This window comes from Meleagris gallopavo, chromosome 1, assembly GCF_905368555.1.
Source record: "Meleagris gallopavo chromosome 1, MGAL_WU_HG_1.1, whole genome shotgun sequence".
NCBI lineage: Eukaryota > Metazoa > Chordata > Aves > Galliformes > Phasianidae > Meleagris > Meleagris gallopavo.
In genome coordinates this window covers 70,130,956-70,154,344 of record NC_139404.1, presented here as the reverse complement: position 1 = coordinate 70,154,344, position 23,389 = coordinate 70,130,956, and the positions used below count along the sequence as shown (strand labels likewise).

The 23,389-nt window shown below is 37.3% G+C and overlaps 2 protein-coding genes across 28 annotated transcripts in view; one reads left to right on the top strand and one right to left on the bottom strand.

Moving 5' to 3' along the window:
* LOC109368472 (uncharacterized) overlaps nucleotides 1-23,389 on the bottom strand; it is a 119,862-nt gene that overhangs the window by 10,059 nt on the left and 86,414 nt on the right. For 9 of the 22 annotated variants that reach the window (XR_014885576.1, XR_014885580.1, XR_014885562.1 and 6 more), the window contains 2 exons: nucleotides 20,688-20,841; nucleotides 16,018-20,592 (listed from right to left, as the gene is read on the bottom strand). Coding sequence is in view for 2 of the 22 variants with exons in the window: in XM_085233149.1 (XP_085089275.1) it covers nucleotides 20,837-20,841 (5 nt within the window). In the remaining 20 variants the exon portion in view is untranslated. Of the gene's footprint in view, nucleotides 1-267; nucleotides 11,671-12,272; nucleotides 12,393-16,017; nucleotides 20,612-20,687; nucleotides 20,842-22,339; nucleotides 22,554-23,389 lie in introns of those variants that run through there. The other 13 variants (XR_014885556.1, XR_014885550.1, XR_014885557.1 and 10 more) reach the window with 8 other exon arrangements.
* Nucleotides 1-23,389, top strand: part of WNT7B (Wnt family member 7B) — a 94,393-nt gene that overhangs the window by 65,333 nt on the left and 5,671 nt on the right. For all 6 annotated transcript variants that reach the window (XM_003202528.4, XM_085233112.1, XM_085233127.1 and 3 more), the window contains one exon: nucleotides 14,003-14,274. In XM_003202528.4, coding sequence (XP_003202576.1) covers nucleotides 14,003-14,274 — 272 coding nt within the window. The remainder of the gene's footprint in view (nucleotides 1-14,002; nucleotides 14,275-23,389) is intronic.

The following is a 23,389-nucleotide window of genomic DNA, read 5'->3' as shown; positions in this document are numbered from 1 at the left end:
TACTAAGATGGGAATGGGAAGACTATTTCCCATTCCTATCCTCCCAAGGAGGAAAGTCTGCAGTTCAGAGGGTCACAGCTTGCTAAAAGCATTGGCAACAGATAGAGCCATGGGCTGAATCACATCAGTACACTATCATGTGTAGGACATGAGTAGATTTCTCTTCCCATCCTACTTTTCTTCTTGCATTTATGAAGATTTTGAAATTGTTTGTAGATTACTGGCAATCCTCTTCCACAAACATTACAAAATTAACCTGAAAGAAAGTATTATGAGTCTTGTTTTATTATGCCTTAAAGGATTCCATAATTATAATTTAATATATTCCTAGAAAATTATTAATTAGAATGGTTGTTCTTTTGATTACAATTTGACCAGAACAGAAATGTCTGAATAGAATATCTCCTCTGAGCAAAGAATGAAAACATTTAAATACTCTTTAATCACATAAGTACTCGTTCTGAAAGGATAAAATCTTTTTTCATTTTCTTTGCCCGAACTGAGAGGAAGACATCATCCAAAGAATCTCAATAAAATTCTCCTTCTATAATTTTTCACATACCCTGTGGCTCCTAGTGCAATGTGAGAACTATCATTTTATGGTTAAAGCAAGGACCAGGAGATAATGGATTTGGATGATCCTTCCAGTTGTGCCATATACTTTTCTTGTGACCTTGGGTAAGTCACTTCATACCTTGCTGTCTAGAGACTACAGATGACTAATTTCAGGGGAACTGAAAGCCTTAATTAATGTGGACTAACCTCACTGGGACATAAACATTTCTGAAGTATCCTGGGATCTTCAATCAGAAACAATTGCTCTTCAAGTCTTCTTATCCAAACAGGAAGCAAAGGACAGATATGTCAGTGAAGGGATTCATTTTTATAGAAAGCAAGTTCAGGTCTGAAACAGAGACCTTACTGGAGAATCGCAGTAGGCCTGGCATGATTTCTTAATTTGAACAAGAAGGAAGTATGGAAGATTTAAGTAGTCGTCTACAAAAAGTCTGAAATCCAATTTCCCAAAGATAAAATGCATGAAACATTATACAAAGAGGAAATTAATCCCACTGGACCAGTAACTGTTACTTACGATTTGCTCACTGTATGCATGCCCAAGACTCTTTTTTCTAGCTACTGGTGCACAGTGACATCCTGACACTAGCAATGTGGCTTGAACACATTTTACCCCCTTTTCTTTCTTTTTCTCCTTGTTTTTCCCATCTTTTTTATTTCTGTAGTTCAGCAATGCTGAAAGTAAGTTCCCTTCTTTTGTTTGCTTTTCCCTTGTCCACTGATCAACCACGTTTCTTTTTTACAGACACTACAGTATAAACAGAAGCACTCAGCAGGAGTGTTAGCTAGGATTTCCCTGTCCTCTTACACAACCAAAGTTTCTGCAGGACTGCTTTATTGTTTTCTTTCAGGGATTACCAGCAATATTCCACATACTACTGACACAATGAGGCATAAGCTTCATTCAGAGAACGCAATACATGATTTCTAAAGAATTCTAGACTACAGTGCAACTGAGGATGGCCATGGAAAGCCTGAAAGGCAGCAGTCTACCCTAAAATCTGAGAGGTAGAAAGACTTCTGGAGGGTTTTCATACAACACAAAGTATTTCCATGATTACTGCTCAAAAGTTAAATTCAAAATGTCTGCTCTGAATGTTTTATATAGAAAAAAGAAACATTACATTATGTGATAGGCAAAAATATGACTTGGTACAATGTAGCCTAATCCAAGATTTTTCACGTGAAACATTTGTTTTGGTTTGGTTTTCAGACATTTGCCTTTCAAACTGGTCTATTTTAATTAGAGCGCAACCTGAACCACAAAAGATAGATTTGAACTTTCCCAGAGTTCAGTGGTGTTCAGATCTGGCTTTTGGTTTGGCCCATCATGGAGATAGGGGTCAGTTTCAAAAAGTTCAGATCTGCAAACAAGATTCTTCAAAGCATAGGACTGTGAATTATTTAATGAGACCCAAATCTTGTAATGGTAAATTTGCAGTAGAGACACTTGTTAGTGTTTTTCTGAAGTTTTTTTTTATTTTTATGTTTTAATGTAAGCATGCCTAAAAGATTATGTCCCTATCAATCTATTTGAATACCCTTGTATTCATTCTTCTGGAAGAGTGTTGTGTCTTCTTTCCTGATCACAAAGCCCAGATTCTGCTCTGAAACTGGAGTACCTCAAGAACCTACAGATTTTGCTTTGGATCTCTGTGTAAAACTCATCCTTTAGTTCTAGGGTATTGTGCCTAAAAACAATAGAAACTCCTTGTGGGCAAGAATTTTGATCTCTTTATTCTCATAGAGTTTTGATTTTTCAGCTGAAGGGGCAGTTAACTCACAGGGCTTCCATCCATGTGTTTTTCAAACCCTTCTGTGCAAACTCTTGCAGGTTTGAACTAGTATCTTAGGGTGAACTCGCACAGTACTTGGCAAAACACAGGCTTAGCTTTCTGATCTTAGCACAATGCAAATAATAAATATCAATCACTGATCTAATAGATAAGATAGCCTGACAGGTTTAGATTAAACAGCAATTCAGTATCTTTCATGAGGCCTAAGAAGATCAGTGTAATCACTCACTGTTTTTGTGAATCTTGTCACTTGCTGACCCACTCTCAGGACCAGCAGCTCCAGAGCTGAAAAAAAGTCTTTGCTTTGCAATGCTTCCAGGCTTATTTTGCAAACCAGAGAGGTTTGGACAAGTATCTGAACTCTGTGTGTTTAATCCAAAACCCTCTGAGCTCTTTATTCTTTTAAATCTCTTTCATATGTGTGATTTGTGCTGCATCTTGTTCGCTGAGGTTACAAATGAGTACCAGGCAAAGACCCTAAAAACACCATGAAGAGTAGACATCATCACTTGAATCTCTTTTTCCTCTCAGAAAGATTGTCAGGCAAGCCAAACTTGAACTGGCAGTGTAAGAGTGTTTAGAAGACCTTTAAGAAAATTTGAATGCAACTTTGAATTCAGCCCCATTCACCAGAACTTTCTTATTTGCTTTCCACAAAATCTGTGCTCTGGCAGGGAGCAGAAGTGATTTCTGGGGTTGCTGCCCAGCTATTTCCCCTATACCTGGAAGATGTGGTCTTTACAGCAGAATTAGCAGAGCAGAAGGCAGGCTCATACTAATCAGCTTCTCTTCTGCTGTCACAAAGGAAGGGCTGGCTTGACCTAGACTGTAAGGTAAAGCCAGTGAGGCCTGCTTCTTCTTCTACCATGAATGATATCAGGGCAGTGGTGTCATCCTGAACAGTCACACAGAGACACTATGTCTCCCATGCCAAACCTTGTTTTGCCAAGAATGCTCTGGAAAAAAACACTAAAGCCTACTCAGCTGAGGGCGGAGTGGTGAGTAATCAGCGATAGAGCTCACATAGAGATATGCTTGTGAAATCTGACATAGCATGTCATAGTCGGTCCTCTGGGGTGTCCTGTAAGACATCAAAAACCAGACCACTAAAAACATATGATTTGCAGAACAATCTTTAGGAATAACATGCAGAATTACCCTCCAGAAAATTGACGGCACTGCCCAGCAAACACAAGAGCCTCTCTGTTATGTTCCCGTGTGGACTTTTATAGAAAAAAAAAAAAAAAAAGCAAAAAAAAAGCGCAACATTTTAGCTCATTCTTTAGCTCATTCTTTTGTACACTTTTCTTCTTTTTCTTTTTCTTTTTCTCTTTTTCTTTTTCTTTTTCTCTTTCTCTTTCTTTTTCTTTTTCTCTTTCTTTTTTCTTTTTCTTTTTCTTTTTCTTTTTCTTTTTCTTTTTCTTTTTCTTTTTCTTTTTCTTTTTCTTTTTCTTTTTCTTTTTCTTTTTCTTTTTCTTTTTCTTTTTCTTTTCCTTTTTTTCTTTTTTTTTGCCAAGAATAGGAATGGTCTTTGCCCATGAAGTTCTTGATATTCTATGCAAAATATCTAGAAGATATTGCCCCTTTATAATATCTCTGTAGATTCATAATGGAAGTAAGATAAATATTTTATCTAAATATTTATTTGTATCCTGGCTAGATCAAGTAGATGCCTTGTGTATATTATTCAGTTTAAAAAAAGACACTTCATAAACCTGACTTTACAAATGTCATGAGTACATGGAATTAGCTTTATTACTTTATTTCACATAGGATCATTCTAATTTTGTGCTTGATATAATCTGAAAAACTAGAAAAACATACTAGAAGAAGTTATATTTTATTCAGTAGAATACTTTTATCTTAATTAGCTGGATAAATAAGGTCATCTTCTAGTTTTTAATGTAATAAAAACTTTCTTTCCTCAGTCAGAATATAGAACAGGATAATAGGGTGGGACTCCCTTTACTTAAACTACCATATGCCTTCAGCAATTACAGCTGGATGTCTGTTGCCAGCATAGTTTGAAAGGCTCACAGTACAGGGAAATGTGACTTACCTCTCTGATAGGATAAGTTCAGACTTTGTCCCTTTGTATGAATATTTTACTCACAGTTTTGGGGCTCCCCCATCTAGCTTGACTACTTCTGGAAGTCTTGTTTTTTCACATCTAACTCTTTCAATACTTGGTAATGTTTGATTTTCATCCAGACCACGTGGAAAATAATGGGTGTCAGAGCATTTAAAAGAGAGGCTTTAAAGTCAACTTTCTGTTTCAGATTTACTCTAAATATCTAGCTCTTGTGCTATAGATGTAATTAACTGTATACTGAAAATGCTGGGATCTCATCTCTACAAAACATAGCTGTTTATGCTGATACATATAAGAGGCCAGTGATTGAAATCCTGCTTAAAATTGCAGGTATTGTAGTGGTAGTCAAGAAATGTCATTAACACCAAACAGAGACATGAAGGCATTTAGCATCTCTCTGAAATAGAAGCAAATGTAGCTCAGCAAAAACTCTGACAAGAAACTGAAATTAGTAGTTTGGTCAAGTGAAAATTAAGGAAAGGCTATGTATCTAACTCTCTGCAACTATGGTGTGCGAGGAAGCATGAATATAGGGTGTTAGAAGCATGTTGTAAGTGCTTCTGCATTGCAGGTAGGCTGGGTGATGCCAAGTGTTGCTGTGTCCAAATCCCCTCATGGCTCTGCAGAGAAATCCCATTCCTAGGGAATACCTCTGCATTCAAAAGTCTGACTTACATTTCAGATGTTAGATGAGAAGTCTACTGCTGACTTCTTTCATAGCCTCAGCACAAAGAAAACCCAACCAGAGGACAGCTTATTCTCTTGCAAGTCCTTCTGCCGTGTGAAAAAATGCCTTAACCCCCTTGTTCCCCTGTAAAAGAGGTCTATATAGCGGAAAGACACACTTTTTAAGTCAGAGCCTACCTCTTGCATAAAAAGATTTGTGTCTAACACAAATTGTAGCTGAGTATCACTTAGTCTAGATACCCAAGGAGAACTTCTCTTGTGAACAGCTTCATTTCTAAAGGCTCAAGTCCATAAAATTCACACGTGAAAATCTGTGATTTTGGACTATCTTCCATTTGCCTGACTGGTTCAGAGTGGAGGGTTTGTTTTTTTTTTTCCCTCTGTTATTTATTTATTATTTATGATGATTATAGTGGCAAAAACATTTTCTATTTCTTAAAATTCTAGTGTTCAACCCTTTCCTTGCTGAGCACCACACAGATCTATCCTGTATGAGGTGATTTTGTAGTGCACTCTCAAGAGCAAAACTAAAAAAATGTATGCCCTAAAAAAAACATATAGCCTCCCTTTCCTCTTTCTTAACTGGTACTTTTATTTCTCCCTGTGAAATATCTTTCAATAAAGGGATAGTACATAGGTAAATTCTATGCAGAAGAACTGTTACCATGAACAGACCAACACAATTCAATTATTATAAAAGCATGTGGGTGTGCGTGGCCCCATCTCATTTCAGGATATTAGCATTCAGACCTAGTTTCTTTCCCATGCCTTCAGGATTCCATGCTTTCTGACAATGGTTGCAAAGAACTTTAAATAAACCAGTGTACTACAAGATGCCTCCAGCTGAGTGTTCACATATTAGGATATATCAAACCGCTAGTCATCACTGAAAAGTAAAAACACCAAACATTCAGCAGGGAATCATTAAATTCCACAATGAAACTTCAGTAGTTCCAGAACAGAACACAAGCAGGAGACCATCCCTCTGCTCCAGCTATTGCATCCCACATAGTACTTTGACTGTATTAGCAGTAGCATTGTGAAAACACAGTCGGCTGTGACACTGCACAGGCTTTTCTCAATGGTACAGTGTATCTGGAAGCTACCCCCTCACAGTTCATGCACTGTATTATTTCTCAAGCTATGCTCTTGTGCATTCTTTCAATGAGTGTTCAGTACCATGTTTTGATAAAACCTTGATGAGAACAAGTAGTGGTACTTTTGGATCAAAACTTGATGTTCCTATTTTCTTTAAGAATGAGATAAAGACTGTTAGATCTGAGTTACTAAGAGATGTTTGCTTCAACAAACAAACAGGAGAGAGCCTAGAATTCCCTTTTTCTCTGAGCACTTTCAAACACTGTCAACGCAAAGATCAAAACTAGGTTACTGAATTCTCAGGAGCTGTCCCAGAAAATTCCAAGGAGCATACTGCAAAAGACAGTCAAATGCACAACAGAACTATGCTCATGTTAGATCAGAAATGCTGACTATTGTTTATGGTTATCAGGAGCTAACTGAATATGATTAGGGGGCAAATTAAGCAAAAAAAATCCGGTAAATGGAAGCCTCATTATGGAATCCACTGTGGAAAGTACCACTGAGCCTTTAGAAAATAGCCATGAGAGTGGAAAATGTTTGAAAAAAATCTGAAAAGCAGAGGCATAGCAAATAACTTCTTTCAACGTTCTTCCAAAACTATATAAATAGTGACAGCAATGAGCTGCAAAAAGGCAAGTGTGAAATAAATCTGGCTCATGTAAGAAAGAAAATTTGACAAACACCCATGAACAATAGAAAACAATCCAGTCGACAGTGTGATTGTAAACAAATGACCAAAATTATGGCGGCTCCATAATGACGTAGTAGGAATCTAGAATTTAAAATGCTGAACAACAGGAGAATCTCTAAACAAAACATTATGTCATAGCATTGCACATTCTCTGCTTTGAAATCTGCACAATTTGTCTTCTGTCCCACTCAAGAATAGTCTGAAATAGACATCATGAGCAGTCTATAAAGAAGGTACTGAAATTATTTGCAACTGCTCTGCTTCTGGTCAAGTTAAACAGACCTATCTGGATGAAGCAGTACTAAATAATACAATTTTAATTAGATTGTAATAGAAAATAAAAGTGTTAAGTAGGAAATTGGGAACAAACATTGGAAAGAAATCATTAACTAATATGACTTTCAAAGAACTTCATCAGATTAGATCAGAAAGACCTGCCAGACCAGCAGTTATTCAGTCTGCATCAGGTTCCTAATTCAGGAGCACTTCTGAGTGCAGACACTGTAAGGCAATCCTCATGACCACGGATGACTGTTTTTTTTTTTTTTTACAACAGACTACAGAACCACCATTCAGTCAGTATTTTGTCATTGAGTGGAAGATGAAGAAAAAAGATGGTCCATCAAGGATAATGTCAAGAAGGCCAAGAAGGTCTTGCATCAACCTTTTCTAAGAGTGTCAGTGTTGAGCAGAAGGTTATAGAACTATTGTAATCTACAGAAGAATATAATATTAGCACTAGATGGAAGGACTATCTACCCAGGTTGAGTGCATTCTTGTTAGCTTTTCCTCATCTCAGAATATTTGTCAAGTTCATTGTAGAACCATTAGTCCTGGCAGCCATTAGAAATGAAAATTTGCTGAGAAATCTCATTAAGAAAAGTTGAAAAGGCAAATATATCATCTTTGTCTAAAAGATGGAAAAAAAAAGGAATCAGAGGACCAATCAGCTTGACTTCAGAGAATGAAAAAGATATGGGAACAAAAACTCATTTGTAATCTTATAACTGAAAACAAGGAGATGAATAACAGTCTACAAGAATCTGTCAAAAACAAATCATGTTAAACCAATCTAATATCCTTCTTTTGCCATCTAGGGCCTCAGAGGCTGAGAGGAGCCAGTATATACCATATATCTAGGACTTAAATGAAGATTTTGACAATGCTTTATATTATATTCTCATAAGAAAATTAAGGAAACTGACTGACCAGGTACATGTTATCTGGAAATTTACTTGGAGCGTACTTGGATATACTTTTTGAGTTTCCTTTGTGATTTATGCTGGTTCTGGTAATAGTTGATTTTACACTCTTGGCTTTACCAAGGGAATAAGCTGTGCTCATTGGACTTACAAATTAAATACAGATTGCAACGATATTGGAGGAATTTTGAGTCAAAATGGAAAATGATTTAAAAAAAAAAAAGTCTGAAAAAGAAGAAAACAAAAGAAAAGATATAGAGGAGGCAAAGCAGAAAGGTAAAGATTTGTATGTGGGAATAAACACTTGCACAAATGCAAGAAATATCTGTTGCGATAGTATCTGCAATACAATGAGACCTCAAACTGATTAAGAGTCAAAAATGTCCTGCTTCCGTGAAAACACATGTAAACTGGGAGGCAGCATGTGAGATGCTACTTCTGCTCTAACGCTAAGTGGACAAGGCCTCAGCTGGGCACCCTGTCCTGTCTCTAACATGGCAGCACAAGGCATTAGCTGAATGGGAGAGTCCAGAGAGAGCTGCAGAAGTGATTACCGCTCTTGAAACTGTTCTACAGGGACTAACGGAACAAGTTTAAAAAGGATGTGGAAGTCTTTAAATGTTTAAAGGCTGTTACAAGAAGAAGAAAACAATCAGTTTGTTTGCATCTGTACAGTAAGAAACAGTTTGTACTCAGAAATACAGTTTCAGATTGATATTAGTAAAATGTTTAGCACTGTGTGTCTCAAAGCTCTGGAATAGATTGTCAAATCTCCACAATGAAGGGTAAATAAAAAGCAGTTGTGAAGGGCACCTGAATTATTAACCTACAAGAGGGTTGAGGGATGGACTAGGGATTCCCCTGAGGCTCCTGCAAGCCCTACTTTTCAATTGCATTTCTTCTATTTGCACAGTCTGATTTCAGTATTTCTGACTTCTTACATACAGCATTGGGAATAGTAAATTAGAAGCTTAAAGAAATCATATCAATCCTTGCTTTTAGATTGCTAACCTTGAAGTCCTTAATTACTTAACTGAAAATGCAAATAGAGAAAGGATCTGCTTCAGAAAACTCCCACTGACTTGTATTAATGCATATCAAACCAAAGAAAAGAGCCTGTACTGTTTTTTTTGAGAATTGCTAAAGTGTGTGTTGAGTAAGAAAAACCAAAATTATGAAGGAACTAAGCTCATCTACAAATGTATTCATCCAGCCCTATTTGGGGAGGGCAATGGTTTGAGTTTTAATTTACTCAACCAGAAGTATCTATTGTCTTTTTCAAAAAAAAAAGAAAGTGACTGAATGCGTCTTCAGCTTTCACTCGCAGAATAAGACTTGTCAAAAATAACAGGTTTGGCAAAAAGTCCAACCTGCCATGGTTCATTTCTTTTTACCATTAATATTCATTACATGGTTGATTTATAATCCAAGATCCTCTGGTGTTTAGAGATTAAGTAAACATATTAGGAACTTGGTTTTTTTTAATAATATTGTATAATTTTTTTTCTATCATTGTTAATAGAAGATTTAGCAAATTAATGTATAAACAGTTTATATTCCATAGTCTAATCTTTTGATTTAAATTTGAGTTCTACTAGTTTACATTCATTAGCAATTTTATTCATCTAGCTGCTGAGAGAAGACATTTCTGAATGATGTGTGGAATAGTAATAGTCTCAACTAGCTACTCTGAGAAATAAATGCCTTGCTACTAACTATGAAACAGTTAAATCTGTAATGCTGTACATTCAAATACAGTCAAATGGTCAAAATTTAGCATACAAGATTCTCAGCTGATTGTGGTTACATGCTGAATATATGCATATTAGAACACAGTAAACTATAGCAATTATAGAACTTGTAGTAATTTCCACATCAGAGCACACTAAGTGTAGTGCTCAGTTAGCAGCCTAAAAGTTAGTTAGAGATGACATCTAAACTAGGACTAAAGTATAGGCTGCTCCAGAACTCCAACAATGGATAAATAGGCTCCTCTCATCCTATCTGCCAGAAATTGCTCATTGTAGGAAGCAACGATCCAATATCGGACTGAGCAGAAATTATCTACATTAATGGGTAATAGAACACTTTTTAATTACAACCCACAGTAAGAATGCTTAAATCAACAGATCACAGACAAGACTTCTTTCATGACAGCAGATTGTAAGGAGTGTCTTTCAGCACCATTACCAAAGATAATAGTCATCATTTCAGTCAGTACGATTGATTATCTTCTACAGGAGTTAATAGGTTTCTGTTTACTCTCCTATGATTTAGGAATTAAATCAGAATTATCTTCTTTGACACCAAAGCAGACATTTCTAATAGAGAAATGTAGGAATCCAGAGGTCACAATAAAAGCCAACACAGTGTCTTTTCCACTAATATAAGATCTTAATGGAATTATTATCATCTATGTAAAAGAAAACATTGAAAAGTTAAACAAGTAAGTTTTCTTCTGCAACACAGTTAGTGAGGATGTATGTTGCCAAATAACTAGGTGATCAGGATGTTTTTCAGAAAAGAAACAAACAAAAATCTAGCTTCAAAACTGAGTAAGAACCCTAGATCTTCTGCTGTTCATTTCACCTTTTCCTAAGAATTTTTGGAAATTATTAATTGCTTTATTATTGAATCAGAATATTTTTGAAATGTCAGAAAATTTCATAAAGTGAAATTATCTTCCTCCATTAAAATAACACAGCAGTCATTACTTAAATTGTTTTAGCTGTCTAGAAAGGACTTGCTTAAAACTGACTCCAAATGATGACATGCTAATGGAAAGTTGCGTACAGCAGACAGCAATTCCCCTCTCTTCTCCACTGGCATTTTCTGACAGTCCTGATCCGAAGGCTTTAAAGAGCTGCTGAGGTAATGCTTACCCTGAAGTTCAAGGGAAGCTTTGGAATGTTTTTTAGTTAAAAAACTAGAGAGCACAAAGTATTAATTCCTGGCAGGGCACCTTGACTTGCAAAAGGAGCCTGATTTTCAAGCCACCTCTTACTTCTGAGCCCTTCTTATTTTAGAGCTGCATTGAAACCAAAGAATACACTCTTCAGAGAGTCAATATGGTTTTCATTCATTTTTACCCTCTGACTTGAGATAATTCCATTATTGCTGTAGCTCTCAAGTGGGTGAACGAAATATATTTTTCTCTGTCCCTGAGTGTAATCGGGGTATCACAAAACAGAGGGGAAGAAAGGAAGATAAAAACAGAATATTCCTTAGTTTTACAAAACTGATTACAAGAAGTGCTGTGTGAAAACTCATGAACAGGTCACAGATACAGTGCCTTTACAAAATAGCATCTTCTACTGTGGTTACATGTGGAATGCATTGAATTTAAAAATAAAACATCAGAAAACTCTCTCTAGCTAATCTCCTGGTAAATCTGCTTACAAGCAGCTCGTCACCACGGTGTTCCTTGACAGGAATATGCTTCTGCTTGTTTACAAGCTTTTCTACATGTGTTTCAGAGGTGTCTGAGCTCAAAAATTTTCATGACTTTGAGATCCAACTTTCATCCTGAAGAGAAAAGAAAACCTATCTATAAATGTCATTCCTGTTATTTCTCGTATTTCCAAACTTTCAGTTTAACAATAAAGAATCTAAATTAAGAATTTATATATTTAAAGGAGATAATAAAGAAAGAAACCCTGCAAGTCAACAGGATACACTTTAAAATATGTGTCCCAGGTTTGACTTCGGCTGATGAGTGAGAGACGAGTGAATACTGATATGAGCTTTTAGAGAACAAACTAGGAACTAGAACAGAGGTTCCCAAACTTTTTTGGATTGCTATCAACCCTCAGAATTTCTTGTGGACCACCAGGCATCGTTATCATCAAACTTTTAATTGAAAACACTATTAAAAACAGTGTTTAATATGGCTCTGTGGATTAACTGCAAACCCTTTACCATGGCCTCCTGGACCACCAGTGTTCTGCAGACCATGGTTTGGGAACCACTGAACCAGACTACACACATAGAACAACACCCCAAGAAAACACTTGTGTGTTTGAGAGCAGAGTCGGGCCTTCTGTTGGGTGATGCACTCAAATACTGTACAGCTCAGGTTAACCTTCCTGGTACCTGAAGGACACAAGACCCTTTTGTTTTTCTCTTACCTGGAGTTTCTTTTTTATTGCTTTGGAGAAACAAGTAAATGGTGCCAAAATCCAGTTTATGATTGCTTCATGTAGGATCTCTCTTTTATCTTGAAACAGTGTGAATTTTCAGGAAGCTATCTGAAAAAAAGGACACATAAAACATAAAAAAAAACCCAAAAACCAAAAAACACAATGCTGTGCACAGATAATTCCCGAACACATATGATATATGTGAATCCCAAAACAAAAAAGTAAAAATAGTTTCTAATGCTGTTTTTTTAATCCTCTTGAAAATTTATTCCTTTTTTTTTTAATTTTTTTCCTCCCCAATCATTTAACCATCCTAAAGCTCTGTGTGTGGTCATTAAAACATTTCAGCAACTTTCTGCAAATTCTTTACAGTTATTCTTTTGGCAATGGTATTACAAGATTGTCTGTTTATCACCAGATAAACACACAGAGGAAAATGATGATAGCACAGAGAGGGGAATTTGAAGAGAAACATTATAAATAAGAACAGAAAACACACTGAGCCATGATCACACTGAGCCATGATCCAACCCTACATAAAGTCAGTGACTGAGCGTGGGCTTGCATGAGAGCAGGAAAGGGCTGTTGCATCCCTTTTGATTGCTCTGGCTATGTGTCTCCTTGTTCATCTGCATCCCAAAGGCAACTCACCCAACTGGTGTTCAGTCAACAAATGACATTTATTTGCTCCTTATCATATTCTTTTAAATATTCTCAATATTAAAGCTATAACACTGAGCGGGGAATGTGGAATCTTGGAAATTAATGGCAGTATTTAAAAAAAAAAAAAAAAAAGAACATAAAAACAAAGCTGTCCCTCCATGGCAGCAACTCACTTGTTCCAGAGAGAAAAGAATGCTGCTCTGATATTTCCACTGCCCAGTATGACCACTCACAAAGGTAAAGCAGAGTTCTGAGTCAGGGTGGGACTGGAAAAACTCACAGTAAAAGTCATAGAATCATAAAATCATAGAATGGCCTGGGTTGAAAAGGACCTCAAAGATCATCTAATTTCAACCCCCCTGCTGTGGGCAGGGTCACCAACCACTAGACCAGGCTGCCCAAAGCCACAATGCAAGACTTCTCATATGTAAGAGAAGTCAGTAAAGGAAAGAGGCCATCTTTACTTTACCTTGAAGGGAAACAAAAGTCATGGAGCTCTTCACCCTGTAAGCAACTCTTGCCAAATTTCACCATCAGCATCAGTAATAGACATTACTGGAGAGTTTATAAAGGTGCACCAATAATCTTCCTCACTTGTATCCTAGCCATCTCACACACCCAGAAAGATCTGGTATTTCTTAAGCTGTCTGTACACTTTTTCCAGGCAGTACCAACCGTTAGAACTGTTTTTCAGTGAGCATTGCAACTCACCTATTATTTGCCTGAAATACATGCAGTTCAGTTTGCAAACCTGATGAAATTGTGTGAAAACAAACTATGTTGCTTCACCTTGTCACCAGCAGATTCACTGCAAAATTCCCCTATGGTGCAGGGGGTTAGATGGGACTGTCATGTAGCTGGTGTGTACTGGGGCAATGAGACCTACCTGAGTCAAGCATTTAAAATACGTACGTAATTCTGCCAGAATGAGATGCATATGCTAGTAATGTCCACCTCACATTCTTACCTGACACCATTGCTATACATAATGTGTGTACTTTCTTTAGTAAGTGGTGCCTTTCTGCAAACCATCAGCTTTTGGCTTCTCTCCACAGGAAGCAGGGAAGCTGCCTTCACCTATGCCATTACTGCTGCCGGGGTTGCACACGCTGTCACGGCCGCCTGCAGCCAGGGCAACCTCAGCAATTGTGGCTGTGACCGAGAGAAACAGGGCTACTACAACCAGGAGGAGGGCTGGAAGTGGGGAGGCTGCTCTGCGGATATCAGATACGGCATTGAGTTCTCCCGGAGGTTTGTTGATGCCCGAGAAATCAAAAAGAATGCACGAAGGCTGATGAACTTGCACAACAATGAGGCTGGAAGAAAGGTATTCGAGAAAGCAGGAGGGATGGATGGGGAAGTGTGTGCGCTGGAGAAAGGGGGGAGGCTGACTTGGTCTCAGGAGTCATTCCCTGAGAGTTTGCCCCTCGCACTTGCCCCAAATTACGTAATGATGCTTCATGCTTACGGTTTGTTGCTGTTTCTTTTTATTCATAGCTGGCCAAAGTATTACATAGCTCCTCCTCTCAATTTTTCAGTTTCCCAAGTCATCTTTCCAGTCCTATCAGTAACAGACAACTTTGCTGGAGCTGTTTGGGCTAAAGTTCTGTCTTGCTTTTCATCTCCTTTGCAAAAGTCTAGCAAGAGATGATGGGACAGGACTGAGTTTCTGCATTGCTGAACTCCCACAGTACTTGCAGCTATTTATTCCATCCAAAAACAAAACGCTTCTTTGACCACAGTTCTAATGAAATACATGTTTTGTAGCAAATGTACAATTGTCTGTTCCTCACTGGCGGGATACAGATGGCTGAACAAGCATGATTTTGGAAGAAGAAACAGCTTCATGTCTACAACCATGATTGAGTTGCTTGCAATTGAAAAAAATAAACATCATGGAGCTGATTCATGTCCACTGAATGGAAATCCTCAAAATCCAAACACTTTCCCTGTAAAAAATAAAATGTATCTTCATATTATACATACCAACCGCAGGGGAGATTTAACTACACCTTTCAAAATGTTTTCATCCACGTAAAAAATGCTGTTTCTGTCCTCCAATGTGCATATGTTGTGCTGTAGGTGAAACCAATATACTGCTTCTCCCTATCTTACCCCCAAAATTATACAGAGATTTTCTTCTCCAGAACAATGTGAGCTTTTATTCTTCACCAAGTACTAGCAAAGGTGGCTGAGAATCAGTGATGCCATGAGCAGCACAGTTACCTTTCTGCATGTATTTTGGAGAATGTTTCCTAACTCTCACTTCTTGCAAGACAACTTCTAGGGGATGGCAGCCAGCTGTGCACAGAAACAGGTGTTGGGTGGACAATTACTTACTGAGATGAAATTGTTGCATACATTCCTAGCTATGAAAGAAACCAGTCATGTGGTATAACTGAAAGTTTAGAGACTGGATTCATAGTCAATTGATGTTTGATACTGATGGCTCCAGTTGTGAAGGAGATGGCTGATTCTGAAAGCATCCTTAAGAGTAGCACAATATTTTCCCCAAAACTTGCCCTGTCAAGAGGTGTGAGAGCACCTCATACTGCTGTACTGTGGCATGAAGCACTGGTTCCAGGCTTGAGCATTTCTCTTAGCCTAAGTGTTTCACCTTGGTGTCACACATTGCATTTGAATGCCGAAGAAGATGAAAGCCACATGTTAAACTTGCAATGGAGTATTTGTTACTGTTGCATGCATTATGAATCCTGCTTAAATTGCCAACCCACTGTGTAGATTCAGTTCCACTCCCACAGAAATGCCAATTCGTGTCCTGTTTTGAACACGTTACAGCCTATATGTGAAAAGGGGACAGAAGAGCAACAGTAGATGCATAGATGGAGAACAGCAATGCTTCTTGCCCAGGGACAGAAGGCAGCTCAACATCTGAGCTAGGCACTGGTCCCAGGTCCCCCAGTTCTATATACAGTCCAGTAACCGCTAGACCACAATGCTGATTCTTATTAAGCAAATTACATTTTTACTGTTCATCAGAATTTCATAAGCAGGGGACGTAAGCAAACCAAAGATGTGTGTGCTTTTACAAATATTTCTGGCAGCAGCGTGCTTGCAATTGCATTTATTTTAACTCTCCTAAGACTTTTCTGTAAATATTCTTGTAAAACCAAATGATAGCACCCACTTCATGTTTTTGAGATAGGAAAAAAAAAAAGATTTGCAAATCCAGACAATATAATTTTTTTCCCCAAATATACTTTGTAAACAGTGTTTTACAGTTTACTCACTCTGTTGTTAGCGGTATTTTTCAGTCATTATTTGTAGCCATACATTGTTATTGTAATCATTAATGCATTATTATATTTTGAAAAGCTAAGGATAACTGAAAGGATTTGATGCATCTTTTTGTTTTGTTTTTGTTTTTAATTCCAATCCACCACATCCTAGGAATGTGCTCATATAAAAGATGGTTTGGGGTCCATGTTTAGAAATAATGTTGGTGTTATGACATATACTCACATGACATGAACATGTAAATTTTACAATATATAATACTTAGTGATTTTGGCTCATCTGAAATCATTTTCTATTTCTATAGATTAGACATTCTGAATTTGAGGACTGACTGAAAGTTATGGTTAGAACAAAACTCTGATAGCAAGGATATATTTCACTTTCTGAGCAAGGCCTTTAAGAAAATAGCCATAGAGTTCTGTGCAATTTCAGCTAAAAATCAGAACTCCCTTCTGAGAATCCAGACAAATTCTGAATTTGTTCTCTGTTGACTTGACATTTGGCAGTTTTGGCGATCCTGGGTAAATTTGGATCTGATTGTGAACTGGAAAAAAATCTCAAACCAGAACTTTTGCTTACATGTGGATGTCATTCTGACGTGCTTCATGTGGTCCTTATTCAACCTCAAGTCAGAAATATTGCATTAAGGGCTGGACATTCACTAAAGCACAACTCTGGATTTCCATCTTCCTCCTCCTTTCCCCTTCCAAATTCTCCCAACAAAACTAGGAAAACTTGTACCTCTCTGCTTGCTCTGTCAGTATGGTTCTGCATCTTGTCTTAAAATTTGAAAACAGTTTGGAGTCAAACTTCTGAATATGAAAGGACTGAAGTAAGGATATTTTTCCCTTGTACTGAATATGAATAAAAGTTCAGAAAGAAATGACAGTAAACTCAGATTTTTTTACTTCTTTTTTGCTTCAGCCATTTTCAAATAATCTTTTCAACTGTAGGATGAGAGTGTCAAGACTGTAGAGGAAACATGCTTTTGTAGCCCTCCACAATCATTCCATTAGTTAGTTAGTGCAATCTTATCAAAACTGGTATAAGGAAAAAAAATCCAACAACTTGATAATATGAACATTAATCCATTTGCTAAGGTTTTGTATTTCATCGGACTTTTGCTATTTTAAAAAAGATGTTTCCATCTGTAATGCTAAGGCTCACAGTTCTTACACAGTTCATACTGAATTGTTCTTTTGAATTGTGTAAGACCGACAATATTTAGGCAATAAATCTACTCTCTTCATTTTAGTCTTTTTTTTTTTTTTAATCCCCAAATTTCCTAATACAGAAACATCAGGAAGAAAGAACGCAAAGAGATCTCAGCACCACATACAGTTTTTCCCGTCTTGTTCTGAAAGCAGCCCATTAGACCTCTACTAGATGCCTAGAAAATCACTTCTAGAATCATCATGCATCACCTGGTCAGCAGGTTTACTGTTGGAGAAATTATTAGGATGCTCCATTATGTTCCTATGTGGAATTATTCATGGATGGACCTTTGCCCCTTTCCAGTCTCTCCCAGTGCATGTCACAGAGCTGTTGAACATGCCTAGGGGCCAGAGGCATTTGTAGCTCTAGTAGTGTAGATAATGTTGTGTTCTCTCAAAGGATGTTCTCAATAGCTAGCCTGTTGGCATTTTGCTATTAAAAATAGAGTACTGAGGAATTTCTTTTCAAGGAAAAAACGGCATACTGCATAAATAACTACATAAACACTACAAGCAGATGAAGGGAAAATAGATCTGGGGTTTTTTTAACATTATTCTAGGAATGAGATGCTCAGCACAACACCAAAAATATACTGCTTTGAAAATACAGACATTTAGATTTTTCAGAGAATTTCAGGTGACTGGAAAGAATGGATCGTCTTATTGCTCAAAAAATTGCATCCCTTAATTTCTTTGCACTGCATTCTAAGAATTGTTTCAGATAATGTTAAGCCTGTGAAGTTTCATTTGTAATGAAAAGCACCAGTGACAAAGTCATAAACTTATCATTGGTTCCATTTGGAAGAAATAAAAGCTTAGTGATTCCTGGTGACATGAGATGCTACCAATGGAAGATTTATGCTTTGTGGCAAAATAGTGGCATGCAGCGTAAAAGAACAAAGCAGCTAACTTCACCATCATGTTTTAAATGGCTGCTGTGATTCAGAATAGAAAGTACAAGTGTGCTAAATGAAAACAACCCTCCAAAGGAAGACTAGCATATGCCTAATGCAAACATTACTGCAAAAAGTAGAAAGAATGGTTTGTTGTAAATCTGAATGATTAAAGAGAGATTTGTGGGCAAAGCTTTGATAGAGTAATGAAAAATTAAATAGCAACAAAACCAAGTAAGCTCTAATGCTGCTTTATGATACAGCTTTCTACCATGTATTTTTAGAAAAAGTATCTTTATTCTGGGACAAACGAACATAGAGAGAGCAAAATCTGGGAACACATGCTGTTAGCCTTAACTTTTTGTTGAAAGCTTCAAAACAATGACTGGCACTCATGAGGAATACCAATTATAAAAATGTTTTTTTTTGTTTGTTTGTTTTTAAGGGGGAGGGGGAGCTAAAAGCTGACAAATTGATAGCAGATCACAGCTTTAATCAAAAAGAAGACAAGAAATATTTCTAACAGTTCATCAATTGGTTAGGCCATTACAATAGATAATGACTGTGGTTATGTGGAAAAAAAACCTGGCCTATTTGTTTATCTTCCAGAGACACACCCATAACTCCGAATGCTAGAAACTCGGTACTAGCATTGGTACCATCCCAGTATTTATTCCTTTGTAATGTCAGTGGATTTTTCATGTTGTTTTTCTGGAATGCCTGGAAGATGACAACATCTTATTTTACACTCGAAGCTGTAAGAATGGAGACAAAAATTAAAATAAGATCAGACTCTCTTTACAAGAGATTATTCAATTACTTGGGGCAACATTTCCATCTGAGCCATGATTTGTTCTCACAGTTCCCAGCATCACAGAAATACGGTACTGGGAAGAGTTTTCTGCTGACAAGCTTTGGCAGTGGAACAGCTAATGAAGTGATTTGTTGGTCACCATTAAATATAATACACATGCACACGTATAGATACCTACAGCCTGTGCGTGTGCACATAATTGTATACACCTCTATATAAATTTATATGCAGTTTGCTTGTAAAATATGTTAAGAAAGTGTTAGCTCAGTTCACTCCACCTGTAATATTTAAATTACTAAGCCAGCTTCTGTGAGGTGCTTAACACATTGCAAAATGCCCTCACAGTCACCAAGCAGGACATGAGTATTAGAAACAGTCCCCAAATTCTGGATGACATACATGTTATAAAGTTGCAGTGGAGACTGAATCCCACTTTCAAAAGCAAAAACCAACAATTGTTCTTCTCCTATGAGCCTAAATTATTTTTAAAAATGGACTCTATTTCCTAAGTAATTTCATTGATTTAAGAATGTGACTTTCCAGATTTTACAGCCCCAAGCCCGTTATTTACTGAAAGTTTTTTTCTCTAAAAGAGAAACATTATTTCATTGCACTTCCATTGTGAGAATATTCACAAAAGAAAAGCTTTAGATAGTTGTGCTCGATGGCATACTTTCCATTTTCCCACTTAAATTGATTTGCAGACAGATATAAATCCAACTTCAAAAAGTTTGGTGTTACAGCTTGGGTGGGTTAGATGGATAACGAATGCTTATCCATATGTCCTGAGTATGCAAGCTTTGGCTCAAAATCTCATGAGGATAGTTCTCCTGCTTCCAGTTGGGCTGGATTTACTAGCCTATTTTTTTTTTCCAGAAACACACCCTTAATGTCGACTGCCAGAAGCTACATCTGGTACTATCCTACATTTTGAACGTATTGCTTTAAAATTAGAGGAGGGAAATAGCCAAATATTTTAGAAGTTGTTAAATGGTTTTATTCTAAAAATGGGCATGCCCATGCATACCATGCAATGTATACAAGATGCACAAATCATTTATCTAATAAAACACTACTGCACACCCTCCAAACCTGATATCTCTTTGCCTGACACATCAAAACCAGCAATGAAGTATTTTATTCTCTTTAAGACAATGATTAAAAATTTCCTTGTAATCTTTACAGAAATTTCCACAGAAAAAGATAATGAAATAATGCAATCACACTTGGCTTGAGGATCATTTAAGGGGTGCTTCTTGAGATTTCTGCTTTTTTCAACGTTGCCCTTCGAAAATACATTTCAAACAATTCAATCAATCGCAGCAGTTTTCTGCTCAAACTTAGCTATTCTCTCCTCTTCTAGAAGGTAAGGAAGAGGTCCAGATGGGCAAGTTTCTATGGTCCATCATAGTATTAGGGGCTTTCATCTGATGTCCAACAGTTCTCAAAATTCCAGGCTTATATTCCTGCTGGCCAGGGAGAGAACTTGTGTAAGGATAGCAACAGCCTTTTTCAGTTTGCAATGTATTCAGTGGGAATATGATGGGATTGAATGCCTTACCTACGGAGGCTGATGAAAGGCAGGAGGTCAATTCGTGCCTCTCAGAAAGTCAGAGGGTCCCCAGTCCTGATGACTTCTGGACAGTACCAGAGAAATGCTGTCTTCTGTTGTGGCTGGGTACTGATCCACTGCAAAGCTCCTTGCTCCCATCAAACTAAATAAGAATAGGGATACAAAAAGAGAGGGAGTAAACATGATAAGTCAGTTCATCACCTTGAGCAGCCTTACATAGGAACATAAATTAAAATATGCAGCTGAAGTACCATTAGCCCTCTATGCTAACTCCACTCTTGCTGGCTTTACTGTGCCCCCTCTTCACCAGAGCTGGATACAACTTGATGAAATATGACATAAGCTGCTCAATTTTAGGCTCACTCAACTGCTATTTAAAGAAGAATATTTTCAGAATATTTGTATTAGAGAAGTAGCATTACATCTAATTGCATTACATCTAGCATTACTAATATTAGGATGCTTAGCTTTCCAAATTAGAAAAGAAAAAAAAAAAAACACAACAAAAATAACCAACAAAGAACAAATGAATACAAAACACATACAGACCAACCCCAAACCCAGATTTGTTTCCCAGATGGGTCCATGAGGTCAGTATTTTGCGAGCAGTACTGGACCCCAGGCACTGAGAGTAAAGTTTGCTGATGCCCACTCGTCACTGGCAAGCCATACGTTCTTGTGGCTGCAGCTGCTTGAGTATGCAAAGAGATGGTGACATCTAATGACCAAAATCTATCTCTTTGGGCACTGATATTACCCAAAGCAGAAGTTGATTACTTGCATATTTGATGGAGAAAACTCTTAAAGTCTTCTATTTCTTTTTGATAATGCAGTCAAAAAGTAATATGGATTTTGTTACATTCAACATCTGGTCCAAAAATGTGCATTTCCACTAAGAAAAACACAAACCAGAAAAGGCAAGCCAAAACAAACACACACAAAATGTTACTATTGTTTTTACATATTTTATCCAGATAGGATTTTTAATATGTACAGAAACTGTATCTGATGTTATGCAGTTGGGTCTAGATATCGAACTTGAAAAAAATGAGTTTCTTTTCATGCATATCATTTTGTTTTATTTCAGTCTTTGCTAGGTTTTTCTACTTAACTGGCAGCGGAAAACCCTCAAATTGCACTTCCAATGTATGATTTATATAGATATAAAAATTTGTGGAATAAGAAAATTTTAACATTATATTTCACAATTCATTTAGCAAAGTAGCAGCAGTTAGAAAATTTTACTTGGCAAGATCCTACTAGGGTGGGAGTGGGCCTGCATGTGGAAAATGGACGTAAAGAATGTTCCTACTATTAGACTGAGGCAGCACGGTCCAATGATGGGAATTTGCTTTGGGAAGTAGATCTTGCTGTAAACTATTTGAGATTAGATATGAGGCATTGACATATGACAAATGAAACTGCTGAATGAGTGGGTCATATGAGCTAATGATTTTCAATCTTTAATCAGGCACCTACCTTGGCATCATGTATCAGATCTAAGTAAATAAGTACCTTCAGGGTTCAGGGTCAAAACTCTGATGGGAATTCTGCTGAGAAAAACCAGGTTGGAGAGACATACAGAAAGAAAACACTGGCTGCTCTTCTATCACAGCATTGTAAGGACAAAATGGTAACACCTTTGTCAGGTCCAATGGCACTTTGAGAGTAAGAAGCTGTTGAAATCCCAGCAACAAAGGTGCAGCTGTCTGTCTGAATGGCAAGGTGCAAAGTAGAAGCAGTAGGACCTTCTCAAGAATTTCCTTATGGTATCCTGTTGGGCCTTATGGCCACACCTCAAGAAAACCCTGAGTGTGCTGGCTTGCTAGCAAAGAGGAACTCTCAGCAGCATCTCTGTGGAAAAGGAAAAGAAGTCTTACTTCAAATCTGCTAAGTTTGAGCCATACATTCCCTGACCTCCAAGTTTTTGGGCACAATTTTATACCCACAGCTGACTGTGGGCACACAAATTATAGCATTCAGGAATTTAACTACCTGATGATTGGGCCTGCACTCAGTGTTGTAACCCCAAGCATTCCACATTCATGAGAAAAGTCCTCCAAAAAATAAAATAAAAAAAACCTGAAACATTGGCTTCAGGATCATAAATTAATACATTTTAAAACTTCTGTTTTTTTTTTTTTTTTTTGAGCTTGCATGGCTTGCATTTTCTGGTTCTTTCACAATCATAAAAATCAGGAATATTTGAAAAAATACTACAGTGAAATCTGATTTCTGTACAACAAAATGACTCATGGAACTGGACCTCCAGAAAGAAGTCCAAAAAAAATCAAAACTTGGGATTAAGTTACTGCAGATTGTGCTACAGAGTGTGTTGGGCAGTATTGCATATAAAGGCAGTGTCTCAACAAAATACACACTGGTACACACAGTAAATAGACATGCACATATGTATAAATATACGTATACATAGATAGCATCTAGGACACCACAATGGGTAATATCTTTGTTTTTAAGAAACAGTGACACTCTGTTGTAGAGAGAGGCCAAGGCTCCTGAAAGCAGTGTCCAGAGTGCCGAGCCCATGGAATCAGGAGCCTCACAAGCTTTGCCTCCTTCTACCTTCTGGGCAAGTTACTTGCTTTGCCTTTCAAACTAAAAACCAGATGTCACACACACACATGCAAAGCCTGAAAAAATGCATACAAAAACACAAAGTTGCGCTTCAC